Source organism: Alligator sinensis, unplaced genomic scaffold, assembly GCF_000455745.1.
Source record: "Alligator sinensis unplaced genomic scaffold, ASM45574v1 scaffold142_1, whole genome shotgun sequence".
Classification (NCBI taxonomy): Eukaryota; Metazoa; Chordata; order Crocodylia; family Alligatoridae; genus Alligator; species Alligator sinensis.
Window position 1 is genome coordinate 1 of NW_005843744.1, and position 15730 is coordinate 15730.

The 15730-nt window shown below is 51.6% G+C and overlaps 2 protein-coding genes across 2 annotated transcripts; both read right to left on the reverse strand.

The window, feature by feature from the left end:
* Positions 1 to 864: 864 nt before the first annotated feature.
* Positions 865 to 13949, reverse strand: LOC102385009 (zinc finger protein 383-like). Its single transcript, XM_025195699.1, has 4 exons — positions 13805 to 13949; positions 13190 to 13316; positions 11362 to 11478; positions 865 to 10245 (listed from the first exon to the last, which is right to left on the reverse strand). Exons 1-4 carry the CDS (start codon positions 13850 to 13852, stop codon positions 9365 to 9367), a joined length of 1173 nt encoding a protein of 390 aa, XP_025051484.1. The 5' UTR covers positions 13853 to 13949; the 3' UTR covers positions 865 to 9364.
* Positions 13950 to 14191: 242 nt separating this feature from the next.
* On the reverse strand, positions 14192 to 15569 carry LOC112548918 (zinc finger protein 232-like). Its single transcript, XM_025195697.1, has 3 exons — positions 14983 to 15569; positions 14468 to 14701; positions 14192 to 14208 (listed from the first exon to the last, which is right to left on the reverse strand). Exons 1-3 carry the CDS (start codon positions 15536 to 15538, stop codon positions 14192 to 14194), a joined length of 807 nt encoding a protein of 268 aa, XP_025051482.1. The 5' UTR covers positions 15539 to 15569.
* Positions 15570 to 15730: the final 161 nt, after the last annotated feature.

The following is a 15730-nucleotide window of genomic DNA, read 5'->3' on the forward strand; positions in this document are numbered from 1 at the left end:
CCTAATTTTCTATGATCCTGGAGCACACTCATTCATCTTTATAACTGTCCTTTCGGCTGATACCCCACAATGTATAAATCTGCCTCCTCCCTTTCCTGATTATTACAGCATTCAAGAAAATTAACTCGTGACTTTGGAATGAGCCTCAGATTTTTGGCTGGAGGGCTGGTTTGTCCTGTATGAAGCAGGCACAGAAAGAAAGGAGGGAATGGGACTTTGTTCAACACATTTTGAACGGGCCAGTTTCTTGTTGAATTTCTAAGGGGTGGTGAAGTTTGGGGGTAATGTGTGTAGGTGAGGGAGTTTGTGTCTAAAGAATTGAAATCCGAACCACCCTTTTCCAAAAGGAGAGCACAGGTGCAGACCAGTTAAGGTCCCCTGATGTCTTCAGAAGTCCTGAGTTCTAAGCCTGCTTCCCAAATGCAGTTCCTATTGGGTTTTTTTGTGACATAACCTTATGGAGAAGAGAGTGGTGTGTTACAAAAGTAGATGCCTAAGCATTTGTTTTCAGGGTCCTGAGCAGGGTTGAATAGGAGCACAGGGAGGTACCAAAGTTACCAAAGCTCCCCGCTCCTTTCCAAAATGAGTCAGGCCACATGTGGGGATGCAGCCAGCCTCATTTGCTGCAAAGAGAAAAGCCAAATGTCTGCTTTTCTCCCACAGCAGCTCCAGCAAATGAGTGGGAACATGGGAGAGTCCAACAGACACTGCTGATGAGGTCAGGCCTCCGCTTACCCCCATGGCCACAGCCATGTTATGTTCCAGTTCCTATATGATAGGGGCATTCCCACCAGGAGGGATAAAACCAGTAGATCTTCCCTTTTGATTCCTCTCTCCTTGGTTCAGATTCCAGAGACCCAAAGGGCTGCTGAGCAAGGTGAAGTTAGAGGTGGTGATTTAGAGGCCACCTGCACTTCCCACGTGGCAGCCTGTGCCAGGTTTACTGCTGTCTATTGCTAGACCGCTCCCCACCCTGCTAAGTAAAAACCTCCAGTTCTGCTGGTCTATGGCAGCCTAGTGAGCCTTTGAATATCTGAAATGGGCCTTCACCCCTGCCCCTTTGCTAGCTCGTCCAGACTCCACCTTGTAATTTGTCTAGAAATAGATGGATCCAGCACTGTAATAGGTGTGATTGTGGCAGGTCAGTAGGGTGCGCTCCTGCACCGAGCTGCCTGCCTCTGTGCCTGGCCAAAAACCAAGCTTCAAGTGCCTGCCCTGGGGCTCCTATGTCAGGCCGACCCCCTTTTTGAACCACACCGGCAAGCCTGGGGTAGCGCTGCCACCACCTGGACTCAGGTCTTTGGGTCCTGTGCCACCCAGGATACTACAGGCCCTGTAACGGGTGTGGTGCTCTCACAATGGCAGGGCCCAAGCCAAATCCTGCATCCCTGCATTTTCTTTTCCTGCAAACTCATCTCAGGAGAAAAGAAATATTGAGATCCTGAGCTATGGACTCATGAGCAAATCTGAGTGGCTTTTGGGAAGTGGTGGTGATACTTTGAAGAGCCATGGCACAAAGTACAGGTTCACAACCTAGTTGCCAACCTGTATCTCCAGAAACTGGCACAAGCAGCAAGGGGGAGTTCTCACTTGTATATAGAAAATCATAGGGGTTAGGTTCACAAGTCAATGGTTGAAGGCAGAGAATAAGTAAAAGAAAGAGCAACATTGTGGTTACAGACAATCAGCACCTTAATTCCCTGCCATGCTTGACAGCACCAGAAATATTACCCAAACAAGGTTTTAGTCCCAGGAGCGATCAGACATCTGCAGCTGCCCCCATGTCTGCATCCAGTTCCTTCAGTCCACTGTCCTGGCAGACCGAGCCAGTGAGATCTCCAGGTCCACTATGTGCTCCTCTGTGTAGGGCTGGGCAGGCTCCACGGCGCGCTGCTCCCTTCCCCTGTTAGTCCAGCCTCCAGCTTCCTCTTCCATTTTCCCTTCTGCCCAGCCCCAGGGGTTTCTGGGAGTAGCCGTCCAAACTCCCAGTGAGCACAGCTATGCAGACTGTCCTTGGTTCCTCCTGTTAGACACATTATATTCACCGTATACTAAAATATTTGCATGTGGCCAAAACCCTCAACCAGAGGCAGCTTTGCTGGGGTCACCGTTTTTCTTGTCCCACTTGAACTTTCAGAGCATGTAGAAATGGGAAGGCGGATGCTCTTTCCCAGACAGTGGAGTATGACACTTACCTGGCACCGGGACCATAGGAACCTAGCCCCATTTTGAAGCCACAAAACATTTTCACACCACCTTGCCAATGGCTCTGCTGTCTGTGCCACCACCTGGAAGAAGTCCATGCTGAAGAGCAGGCTGCCTTCATGTGACCACTGTGTCAAGTCCAAGGTGGGGTTCTCTTCACTCAGGGTAAGATTTATATGCCCTTATGTCTAGCCAAACCCATGGTACTGTGTTTATACCATGATTCATTGTTAACCGGCCATCCTGGAATGGAGGAAACCTGTCAACTAATCACCCGTTACTTTGGTGGCCAGTGAAGACACCTGTGGTCTCTACCAGCCCCTTTCCATTCCTTCTCGGCCTCTTGTAGGCTAAGATCAAGCATGGTTCTTCTCTGATTGAGTGGGTTCTCTATGTTCTGGATGGTGACATATTTACTAAGATGGTGCACTACATCCCATGTGTATGTCTATCCTAGTGTCACCATCCTTTTTAAATGTAAATGTGGGACACCTGCCCACTCCCCTCCACATACCTTCCCAGACTTGTATTCATACATGTACCTCCCAGATTTGGGCATGGACAGATGTGGGCTCCCTGCTGTATGCTCAGGGCTCCCCACCCTGCTTCCCTTTCCCTGGAAGCCCCGTGCCAGCCATGTGCCCCCTGCCCATCTGGCAGCAGCAGGGGACACAACTCCATGCTGCCTTACCCCTGCTGCTCCTGGACAGGCAGGGGCGCATCACCCTGGTGTTTCAGGGTCCTTATGCAGGGCAGCAGGGTGGGGGACCCACAGCCAGCATCTGCCCCATCCCACACACACATCTGGCGGGGGTACGTGGATGAGCTCTTTATATATAAGCAGAACTTGGTATGTTGGGAGATGAACACTCTTGTAAGGATATCGGGGCTAGGGGCAGATGGTGGTACAAAGAGAAAAGTCCAGTACTAGGTTGGAACATAACACCCAGATTAAGATGCGGAACAAGTCCATAGTGCAGGATGGCTCAAAATATTCCAGATATTTGTGGAATGTAATATGTAACTTATTTAGATCACTGTATAAAAGGAGAATTAGAAAGCATGGGACCATTGTATTACCCTCAGGTATCCTACATGGTGTTGTACTGATACTTGTCATGGGCACATATGCAACAACATCTTGTCTGTCAGATCCCAGCTGTGTTTGGGCCCTGGCTTGTAGACAGTAAACCTGCCCAAACCTTTGCCAATTCTTTAAGACAAGATTGGTGTTGGGATCTTATGGCTATGACTTTTTGATAAAACCACAGTCACGGAGACTTCAACACTGAAAACATCTAACTAACATGGAGAGAGGACAGAGACACTGCTACCAGGTACTACAGCAGTACTTCTGGGGCTACCTCATTTTCCAACAAGACCACAGTGCTCTCAGAGGTGTGTCATAAAGAACTAGGGCTGGAAGCGACTTCCAGAGGTCATCTAGTCCAGCCCCCTGCCTGAGGCAGGATCATCCCTTTTCAAACCATCCCATGCAATCATAATCTCAACTGTACATAAAACTGCCCTTAACCCTGATACAACATAGACCTGACACCCTAATCTGCCACAGGTAAAATGGAAAACATGGCAACCGATGTCCTTCTTCTCTAAAATGTCAGTATATACTGAAGAGCTCCAGTGCAAATGGCCATGCCCTTCCCCCCCTAGAGAAAGACAAAAAACTCACAGTCCATACTGTAACAGGGTGGCCTCTTTGTGAGGTCTGTGCCGGCCACCTGTCTGTCTCTGGGGTAACCTCTCGCCTTGCTCGCCTGCCATGCCTTGATAGAAAAAAAATGAAAGTTGTTACTAAGGTGGAAGGCTACCCATTTTCTTGCCCTCCTGATCACTGGGGCCTTAGTACATGCTTCGACCTGCTCTTACATGTGTCCCATGCCTCGCAACCTGTCCAATTTGTCACTTGGATTTGGTCAACTCTGCATTTAGAATGGATCCAATGCAAGAATCTCCCCAGCATCATCAATGCCAATGGAAAGAATCCACTTCACTTCTCCGCTCTCCTCCCTGATAGCACCTCGGTCATCTCCTGGCCACTCTAGCTGTCTGCCTGGCTTTCTGATTCAGGTGCACCTAAAACTCTTCTTCTCATCGACTTCAGCATCTCTTGGGAGATGCTCCAAGGTAACCAAAGTCCTGCTCTCTTCCTGCAGCCATTTTCTGAATGATGCCTTTTAACCCTTGCCAGCCCCCTGGATTTGTCCATTCTACCAAGCTAGGTTTATGCACCATGCATTTGAAGTTTGTACTTCCCCTTGGCCTCCAATAAGGTGTTTCAGATGCCTCCCAGGCTGCCAATTGGCCTCTTAACTACATCTGCCAGAAGAGGTGAGGACCAGCAGATCCTGTAGGGTCAGCCTGGATGGCCCTCAGGGCCTCTGCAGCCTCAGGGTTGCAGGGACTAAGCCTGGCCTGGCCTGACCTAGGCCATCCTTCTCCTGTCTATGCAGATGCTGCCTCATCAGGCCAGGCCTGGCCTGGGGAGCTCTATGGAGATCCCATTTCCTAGTTGGTTCTAGTTCAGGAGCCTGGATCATGGGGCCCTGGGGCAGTGAGGCTGGACCAGGGAGGATGGTGGGGAGCTCTGACCTTTGCCCTTTCCCCCAGGTCATCTACACCCTGTGCAGTCCTGCAGTCTCTTTGTATCACATCACCAAGCTCCTGCGCCAGTACAAGGACGCCAAGTCCCTGGACGTGGTCCTGCAGGACTTCCTGAGCAGCAATGATGAGCAGTGCCCAGGGGCCCTGAGGCAGGGAGACCTGTGCCAGCTGGACACCTCAGTGCCATAGTGCTCCCAACTGCACTAGGCATGTGGGTGCCTAGGGGCTCTAACCAGATCTGGGAGAACCCAGGCGTCGTGGCTTTTCTCTTGGGCTTTTGTTAGATGTGGCGTGGCAGCTCCTTGCCCTATGTGTTCACTGCAACTGCACTCTCCTCGTGCAGGGGTCTTCAGTGCCTGGTTCAACCATGTTTCTGGCTGGTTGGGCCTGTGAGGCCAAGAGAACTTTTTCTACATCACCTACAAGGAGCGGCTACGGGTATGACCCTGAAAACACCTGGCCCTGGCCCTGGCCCTGGCCCTGGCCTAGAGCCAGAGGCCAGTTCTCCATCATCAAATTGAGCCAGGCAATACAATATAAAACTCTGAGCTCACCTTCAAATCTTTGCTTTTCAGTCTTGAACTACAGGTCTTGTTGAACAGATGGACCCAAGGAAGCACTCTTTCTAAAGCCTAATTTGAAAGCTAGGTGAGAAGTCCTGGAGATCTCACTGGCTCGGTCAGCCAGGACTGTGAACTGAAGGAGCTGCACTCAGACTTGGGGGCAGCTGCAGGTGTAGGATCATTCTTGGGATTAAAAGCTTGTTTGGGGAACACTTCTGGAGGTGTTGGGGGTGGAAGGGAATTAAGGTGCTGGGGGTATGGTACCACAATGTTGCTGTTTCTTTATCTTTTGCCTGTTCCCTCCCTTTGGCCTATTGACTTGCGACCCTAACCCCTATGATTTCATATACAAGTCGGAACTCCCCCTTGCTTCTTGTGCCAGTTTCTGGGGTGCAGGTTGGCAAATAGGTTTTTGTCATCCACAAGAACCTGTACTTTGTGCCATGGCTCTTCAAAGTATTGCCACCACTTCCTGAAAGCCACTCTGATGCCCGTGAGTTCACAGGTCAAGATCTCAAGATTTTTCTTCTGCTGTGGTAAGTTTGCAGGAAAAGATGATTCAGGGATGCAGGATTTGCTTTGGGCCCTGCCATTAAAAGAACACCACACCTATTACGGTGCTGGATGTATCCATTTCTACCATGAATGACCATTTCAAATATTCAAAGAATATCTGGGCTTCCACAGGTCAGTAAAACTGGAGATTTTTACTTAGTAGGGTGGGGGGAGGACTAGCAATAGTTAGCTAGAAACCTGACACAGACTGCCAGGTGTGGAAACTGCAGCTGGGCTCTAAATCACCACCTCCAACTTCACCTTGCTCAGCAGCCCTTTGGGCGACTGGAATCTGAACCAAGGGGAGAGAAATAAAAAGGGAAGTTCTACTGGTTTTATCCCATCTGGTGGGAACGCCATTATCCAATAGGAACTAGAGCCTAATATGGCTGTGGCCATGGGTTTAAGTGGAGACCTAATTGACCAGAAGGGTCCCAGCTGGACTTTACCACATTCTCAGTCACTTGTGCTGGGGTCGGACTCGCTCCACCACCACTCTCAGAAGCCACAGTGGGGGCGGGCGGTGGCCCCCTCCAGCAGGGCTCTGATTTTCTGTTTTAAAAAAAAGGCCAAAATATATAGGTATTTAGAATGTATTTTATTATGATTGAGGGACTGGTAGGATTTGAAGTTGTTTAAAATTGTAGATATATCAATAAAACATTGTGTTAAACTGATTCACATATAGAGAGGCATTTCATTTTAATCATGGAAAAATGTGAATTTGGGGTTTTTTAATCACAGAATTTGGGATTTGGGGGAAATTTCCCCCTTCCCCTCCATGACCCCAGACTAAGTCATACTCTTTTTTGGAACTGGAAATATGGTAACCCTGCATAAGCATTTGTCATCAGGGCCCTGACCAGGGTTGAATACGAGCAAAAGAGGCACCTAAGTCCACTAGGGCCCCTGCTGCCTGCTTCTCAGTCTGGTGACCCAGACCGTCCCCAAGCCCTGGAGAGTCCAACCCCCACTCCCTAAAAGCTTACCTGTATCCTGCTGCCAGGGCTGCTCCCACTACCCTGCCTGGCTATATGCTGAACACGTGCATGTGCGCACACAGATGCACATGGTGCTCCCTGCTTCCATTTGCTCCAAGTAGCCCTGCATTTTAAAGCAGGAAACAGAAAACTCAGATCCCAAACATGCTCGGTGCTGGGCAAGCCAGGAGATGTAGTTCCACCTACCAACATCCATGTTGAAAAAGGACTATCAGAGGAAATCCTGGACGTTTGTATTTAAAAAAACTGCCCAGATGGAGGTCATAGGACTAAAAAAAAAAAAAAGGACATGTCTGGGAAAACCCGGATGTATGGTAACCCTTATCATGGAGGGTACTTGTACATATGACAAATATTGCCCATTTTTGTTGTTTAATTGTGCCACACTTAACACATACAGGGTTTTTTGTGTTTTATATGAGTTTTGTTATGTTGCAAACTAAACCACATCCGCATATAGTTTAGTTTGCAACATAGCTACTTGAAAAAATTGCAGCCTTTCATCTGACAGCTGATGCCTCAGCTGCAGGAGAAGTGGCCTGAAGGCAGAAGGGGCAAGGGGCCTGATCCTTTTTTTTTCCCCACCATGGAGCCTGCCCATCTCTCCCTCAGCCAGGGGGTGAGCTGCAGGCAGGCCGAGCATCCCCTGACCTGTGGGGGGCCCGGTTTTTTCCTCCAAGGCAGGGAGGCTAAGAGCTGCCCCAGCTCGGAGGCGCCCGATCCAATGCTTCAGGTCTTGCGAAGAAACATCAGGGAACCTTAACTGATCAGCAACCATGCTCCCCTCTTGAAAAGGGTTGGTCAGGATTTCAGTTCTTTTGACACGCGCTCCCTCACTTACATGCTCTGCCCCCGACCTTTACCGCCCGTTAGAAATTCAACAAGTAACAGACACACTGACAATGTGTTGAACAAACTCCCATTCCCTCCCTTCTATCTGTGGCCACCTCCAACAAGGCAAACCAGCCCTTCTCCCAAACCACTGAGCTTCATTCCTAAGTCAAAAGGTTATTTTCTTAAACACTGTAATATAGGGAAACAGGGAGGGGACAAGTTTTATAAGCTGGGGGGTATCAGCAGAAAGGACAATTATAGAGATGAATGAGTGTGTTCCAACATGGGTTATTATTAACCACATGGAGTAGCCCTTACAGGACACTCATGGAGCCAAATGGCTTTGACACTAGCAGGGAGCCTCAGTATTCCCAATGGGAGATTACAACGTGCTGCATTTCACCCACACGATGGGTGCCTTCCTTCTTTCCCCACCCTTCCACAGAAGAGGCAGGACTCATCACAGGCTGCACCTCCTTTACCCCTACTATCACATTTAACCCAGAAAAGACCCTACTCTACTCCCCCCGGCCAGATGTTCATTCAAAACCACAGGGTTCTTGGCTGCACAACAGGACATGGGCCTGATGCCTCAAATGTGACCAACTCCTGCTCATGAGGCTTAGCAAATACCCCTGGACTGTAGTGAATCCTTGGGAAAGGGAAGGGGCTGAGAAACCACAGAGATCTTTGATGAAAAGGGTTCTGGGCCCTGGTCTGTTCCCATGTCTGGAGCTCTGGAGAGGACATAGTGACCAACGCACAGGGATATCACGTTAAGTTGTGGGGCTTGATTACCAAGGACTCTGTTGCAGAGAAAGGCATGAAAGGAAGGAGGGCAGGGGGGAAGCTTGCACCTGGTGGTGCAGAGTTCTGATGGGCTGAAAAGCAAAACCTGCCAAAATTGGGCTCATGGGGTGGCAGCAGCAGTTTCTTGCAGACTCTGATGGGCATGTGCAGACCTGGGAGAGGGGTGACACGGGGGGAGGAAAGGTAAGGTCAGGGTGGAAGGCAGAAAATGGTTCCCTAGCAATAAATTTCCTCCTTCCTGCAACTCTAGAGCTTCAAATACAAGAACCCTGGGGCCAGGAGGGAAGTCAAAGCTGGGAGTCAGCCAAAGACAGTCCCTGGGTGACGTTTGCAGCCAGCTATCTTGGGGAAGGCACCTATTGTGAAGGCAATTCTTCACCTGCTGGGAGCACTGACTGCTTGTAGAGAATGATGGGGATGGCACAGGCTCCAAGGCTGATGCAAAGATCTTCTCCTCACAGGCTCCCCCAGCACAGGGGCTGCCTTCCGCGTGAAGTGTTTCCTTTTAAACATTCACCCACATCGGGCTTGGGAGGCCAGCCCGTGTCCTTTGGGTTCTGAAGTGCCCTCGAAGGAATGAACAAAGCGTGAGCTGTTGCTGAAGTGTACCAGCATGAAACTGCTCCCCTGGATGCAGACACTGCTGGGCGCTGAGCAGGTATACATCCCCAAATCCTTCCTGTATTGCTGGCAGAATTATGGACACTCCGCATAGGGATGCACTGGTGCTGGGCCAGTTTGGAGGAGTGGAGGAAGCACTTCCCACACTCAGCACTAATGTGGTTTCTTCTCTGTGTGGATGAGCTGGTGCTGGGTCAAGTGGGAGGATCGGGTGAAATTCCTACCACACTCCGAGCACTGATACGGCTTCTCCCCTGTGTGGATACGCTGGTGCTGAGTCAGACTGGAGGAATGAGTGAAGCTCTTCCCACACTCTGAGCACTGATACGGCTTCTCCCCTGTGTGGATGAGCCGATGCCGGGCCAGGGTGGAGGACTGGGTGAAGCTCTTCCCACACTCCAAGCACTGATGTGGCTTCTCCCCGGTGTGGATGACCCGGTGCCGGGCCAGTTTACAGGGTCGGTTGAAGCTTTTCCCACACTCTGGACACCGATATGGCTTCTCCCCCGTGTGGATGAGCTGGTGTTTGGTCAGGTAGGATTGGGTGAAGCTCTTCCCACACACCAAGCACTGATGTGACTTTTCCCCCGTGTGGGTAAGCTGGTGTTGGGCCAGGTTAGAGGATCGGGCGAATCTCTTCCCACACACCAAGCACTGATGTGGCTTCTCCCCTGTGTGGATAAGTTGGTGCTGGGCCAGGTTATAGGATCGGGAGAAGCTCTTCCCACACACCGAGCACTGATGTGGCTTTTCTCCTGTCTCTCTCAGCTCCATAAATTTTTCCCTGCACCCCCGGCTCTTTCTAGGCTCTGTCCCTTCTCCACTCTCATGCTCAACTGCAGATGGTACCTGGCTTATTGCTACATTCTCCTTCTGGTCTTGTGGCCTCCCCTGACTCCTGTGCCATTGCTCTCTCTCTGATCTCAGGAAGTCCATCTTGCCATAACTCCCTAGGGAAGTCCATGATGTCTCCAGGGCTGCAGGCCCTTCCACAGGAGGTTGCTCCTCAGCTCTGCTCAGCATCCAGGCACCTCCTGCATGGGGAAGAGAAACTCCAGATTAGTGCCTACCCTGATGGCAAAGGGCAAACGCTACTATTCCTTCTGCTGGGATGGACCACAGAGCAGGCCTGGACTTGGCACTTATGTTCCCTCAAGAAAACAAGGTCTTCCTGCCAAAACCCCAAGTGCTGGGGGCGAGGGAGGGGCAGGTCCCTGTGACAAGCTAATGTTCCCTACTCGGTGGAGTTCAGAGTCAGACTCTCAGAGTTTCTGGCCCAGCTGTCAGCACCCATCACCTCAGGCCCTTCTGGGAGAAGCAATGTGGAATGCGTGTGTTAGGGCAATGCCTGAACAGCTTCAGGTTCTAATGGGCTGAGAAGGAGGAAAGGAGTCAGAGCTGTGGCTCTGTCTTCTGAGAGGAGCAGGGCTGTGCTTCCTGACTGCTTCCAGGGAAAGGTCTTGTGCAAGGAATGCACCCAAGGAGCTCTCCTCTGTTGAAGGGTCTCAGGTGACCTCCATGTCACAGGAGTCTTCAAAGGGTCTAAAGCAGAGGTTCCCAACCTTTGGGCTGTGAGGGGTTGGCTGCTGGTCCGCAGGACGTATGGCTACCAGACCAGAAGTCCGGAAGTGACCGGCATACTGTGGACCAGCAGCTAACCCTTTTTTATCCTGAGTATAAAGTCACTTTCAGACTGTAGTACACTGGTCCGCAGTTTGCTGGTCTGCGGTCACTTCCAGTCTGCAGTTTGCCGGTCTGCCATCTAAAAAGGTTGGGAACCATTAGTCTAAGGCATGAACCTGAATCTAGACTCTGTGATAAATCTCAGGCTTTGTGATACTGAATGCCCCATGGAGGAAACAGGAAGGTGGTAATTCTGGTGCAACCATGGGGGATTCACTTCCCCCCACAACCTGAAATCTTGTGAATCCCATCCGTGCCATGGAGCCCTTGATAAAACTCTTCTGGGTTCCAGGTCAACCTGACCAGAAGCCAGGAAAAGCCTCAGATTCTTTCTTGTCCAACACAACTGGCTACGCAGAGCATCTGTATAGCATGCTGATTTCAATGGGGGACTACAAATCCCATCATACCCTGGCACTCTGGGCTTCACTGATAGTAGAGCCAGGTTGGGGATAGCTACAACTGACCTGGCAGGAGGTCCTCTGATCTTGAGATTTCCCCATGGTCCTCACCATCACAGACCCAGAGCTCCACCTGTCCTTCCTGGATGCTGCAGATTAAGTCAGGTGTGGGACCTTGATATCCTGTTTGGGCAGTGGTTAAATAGGGTTAGTGACTGGGTACTAGATGCAGAATAACCAGGTGGGATTTGGGGAACGGATCCAATGAACTCAAGGTTTCTACTACGGCCTACTATGGACAAGGGAGAATGGACCTTTAAGGTGAAAGAAGACACAGCAGGGAGAAGCCTTCAAGAGATGATGGTCTTTGTCACCCAGGTTTTGGAGGGATGGTCATAAGAAACAAAGCACAAACCACTCCTGAGCATTAAATTGACAGAGTCACCAGGGACAGGTGTGGAGATGTACATCTTGGATCAGTACTAATGAGCAGAAACACAAAGCTTTTACTGTTTTCAAAGTACCAAAAAGAAGAGATATTGGACAGACTTATAGATGTTTAAGATCTATCTTATCAGTGTTATTCCAGGAAAAGGAGTGAAAATGAGTGTATGGAAGGTTTAAAGCAAGGACTTGTGGCAGCGAAAAGCACACATGACAGGTACCTGACAATGAGACTTTTTATTTGGGGGGAGAGAGTAATTCATTACCAAGGACAGGAAAGGATGATTTCATAATACCTGTAGCTGCAAGTGAGTAATCATCCCCTCCATTGGGAGGATTGTACCTGAAGGGAAGATGAGTGCACAGCTTGACAATACTACAGGGTTTACCATAAAGTTCCTGGGAGTTGTGGATATGGAAAAAAGAAGGCATAAGGAGACACATTTCACAGCATATAAAAGGTCATAATATAGAAGTGGTCTATATGGTCTTTGTTGAGCTAAAGAAAACATTAAGGCACTTCCCTAAGGAAATCCTCTGGGTGAAAAGGAGGGGAAAAAAAGCACCAGAAAAGCAGACCTAGTAAAAGGTAAGTACGTCAACCCTGCGCACAAATCAGAACAAGCCCCTGTATTAGAGATCTTCTGGAAAGGAAAAGTGTTTTTTACTAGGTCTTGCAGCTAGCTCACTTCTTTTTACCACAATGATGGGTATCTGATCTGCAGAGGGATTTCAGGATGAGTACCAGAAAATGTTTGAGAATGGCAGAGGGAGCTTGAGAGCACAGGTCTTAACAAAAACACAGCAAAGCCAGAGAGTGGTCTATGGACATGAAGATGTTAAGAAGGGATGTGGGCAGAAGCTTCCAGTGACCCATGGCTAGAAGTACCTGGGTATCATCACGTCTACATATGTCACTAGAGGAGCAGTTGAGGAAATGCATCATCCACCTGTTGTAGCAGCAGAGCCTGATAAGACTTTCTATTAACTTCTGCTGGGTCATAACAACAGGAGAAAGGGGATTTAGATCTCACAGAACTGAGCATGCTAGGATTCTTTAAAGTGTTTGGAGAGGACACGCTAGGCCAGGCAGGGAAGAAATCAGAATCATTCCCCAAGGAACAGCTCTCAGTGCATTTATGTACAATGAACTGGAGATATGAACATGCTGCAAAGGCAAAGGGAGATCATGTTATCAAGAAACTGCTGCATGTGGAAAAACTAGGAGTTATAAGAATGGGGAAGACACAAGTGAAGGCGGCTGGATCAAATGAAGGTGGATATATCAGTCTGAAATGTGAGAGAGGTCTGATCACTGACAGAGCAGTGGGAGGAAGTGGATTAAAACCCGCAGCCAAAAGTTCATGAGGATGAGACTGTTGAAACACAGATGACTACAAAACTCCAGAGCTCCCATAGCTCCAGGGAGAAGCAAGAACCAGAGCTTTACCCAGGGAAACGAGGGCTTGGTAATTCTTCAGCATCTGGTCCTGGTAAAGCGCCTTGTTGTCATCGTCCAGCAGCTCCCACTCCTTCAGTGTGAAATACACGGCCACGTCCTCAAACACCTCCCAAAGCTGCAGGCACAAGCGTTACACCATCAGTGTCTCCCCTTCCATCTGCTTCCAGCCCCCACAGCCCTGTCTGCAATCACTCTGTGCTACAACTAGTTGCAATCATGGCCATGACAGGTAAGGGCACACACCATTCCCCAGTCTTCAGCTGACATGCGATGTGGATGCCGCTGTGGACCCAGGCGTTCATGTGTCACAGCTTTAGCCCAGCTCATCATGTTCTATTTTGCTCAGTCCTTTGAGCCTGGGCAGCAGTTTTAGGGCAGGGATCCCTGGCTCCATGCATTGTAACCAGGCCTTTCCCACGCCACACCCCACCTGGCTTTCTACACGTGGGAGGGAGCTCCTGCTAATGCAGCTGGGTGTGTTTGCAGCCTCCATCACCACAGGCTTGTCTCTCTGCTCCCCAGATTCCTACAGCACCCCTGGCTCCTCCTGCCCTCTGCCCCAGCTCTACTCCCACCCACGACTGAACCAGGTGCCCTGCTCACCTCCAAGCTCTCCCCCTGCTTTGGAGGCCTGCCCTGCCCCCTCTGCATTTGGCCTGGCTCAGGTGTCAAGGAGCCCCTTTCCTCCAGTCTCCCTGGGGAAGTCCTCTGCAGCTCCAGGTTTACAGGCTCTTTTCCAGGAGGCTGCTGCTCAGCTCTGCTCAGGATCCCAGCACCTGCGGGGTAGGGAAGAGAATTCTGGTGCTGCTGGCACGGGGGAAGCCCCGCTCATCTCCTGGACTGGCCTGGGACTAAGCATGGTGGAGGCTTCAGTGTGAGAAAGAAGGAGCAGAAGGAAGACTCGAAGTCGCACAGCTCTTGCTAACAGACCTCCACAGGCATGAGGCTGGAGATGAGTCCCAATAACTGTGTCCCAGTGTCAGGTGGTGATCACACCACGTCAGAGCCTGCAGGGACATCGCTCCCGGGGGAAGAAGCTCGAGGGATGTTGGGGGTTTATCAGCGTGCACATGTTAAGGGAGGGGGAGGGGAAATGCAAGGTCAGTCTTCTCCAGGGCATGTGAAATGTTTCCAGGAGAACTGGGGGAACAAGAACCGCTGATCTGTTGGAGCACTGACCCCACCAAAACGTTGCGGCAGAGATTTCTCCACGGAGGGACGGTGCCTCCTGCTGTTGCAGGAAAAGAGAGAACCAACGCCCCTTACCTGCTCCTGGGGAAGGGCCTCGTCTGGGGCACCAGCCTGAGCAGCTGTTGTCTGCTGACACCTCCCCGGTCTCCTCGGTTCCAGGGGACTCTGCAGCAGGACAGAGCCCTGGGTTAGCTGCACCGGAGCCAGCCGGGGGCCACTGGGGAGTCTCATTTCCCCGACACCTGCACCAGCCCCGTATTGGGCTCAGAGGGCTCGCGGGGACAGGAGAACGGGGCCAGTGAACACTGACTGTAGGAACATGAATGACATCACTCATTGTCACCATGGCAGCATGACAAGGCCCGAGCAAGATACAGCCTCCCTGTGCTGGGAGCTGCACACAAGAAAGATGGGTGCCCCCAGCCTGGGAGCTGCCCACACAGGGATCAGCTCTGTCCCAGCCCAGCCACGTCGGTATGAATCTTGCAGCCGGGTCACGGGCGGGGGCAGACACGTAACTGCAACCTCCATGTGCAGGACACACACTCGGGCACCCAGACCCACGTGCAGGCCTCCGTCCTGGACCTCACCTGGCTCCCGGGGGGGCGGGGCATCCTCTCTGGGGATGTCGGATGACTTGTCCCAAGGCCCCAGGTTTTCAATCTCTCCTGACTCCTCCAGGCGCCTGTCAGTATGACGGGCCCATCCGCCAAGAACATTGGGATGGGGAGAGCAGCACCCATGACCAGCATGAAACGATTTCCACTGGAGCGTCTCATCTTCCTCCTGCCCCACCAGGAATCCCTCAGCCAGGGTCGCAGCTTCAGCGCAGGTCTCCACGCCGTGCCCCCACTGCCAGCTCTCCATCTCCCGGGGCAGGATGGCCAGGAACTGCTCCAGCACCCCCAGCTCCAGCATCTGCTCCTTGCTGTGGTGCTGCGGCTCCAGCCAGCGCTGGGCCAGCTCCCGCAGCCGGCTAAAAACCTCCTGCAGCCCCTTGGCTTCCAGGCAGTGGACGGCCCGGAAGCGCTGGCGCCAGGTCTCTGGGGTGGGGAGGTCGTGCCTCGGTGCCGGTGGGGGCGTCTCTGGGGGAATCTCAGGCTGACAAGGTGGCTGCACGGCCTGATTCATCTCCTGCCCCTGCATCTCCTGATGTCGGACCGGCTCCCCCCGCAGCCGCCGGCTGTGGTGCCGACCACCCTGGGGACGGCCCGGATGACACGAGGGACGTGTCCTGCCCCCTCCGCCCCTGCCCGGAGCCGCCCTGGTGTGCCCTCGGGCTGGCGGGGAAGGCGCAGGCTGCCCCCGGCGCCGCCGACACGGGCTGCCCGGGGGGCG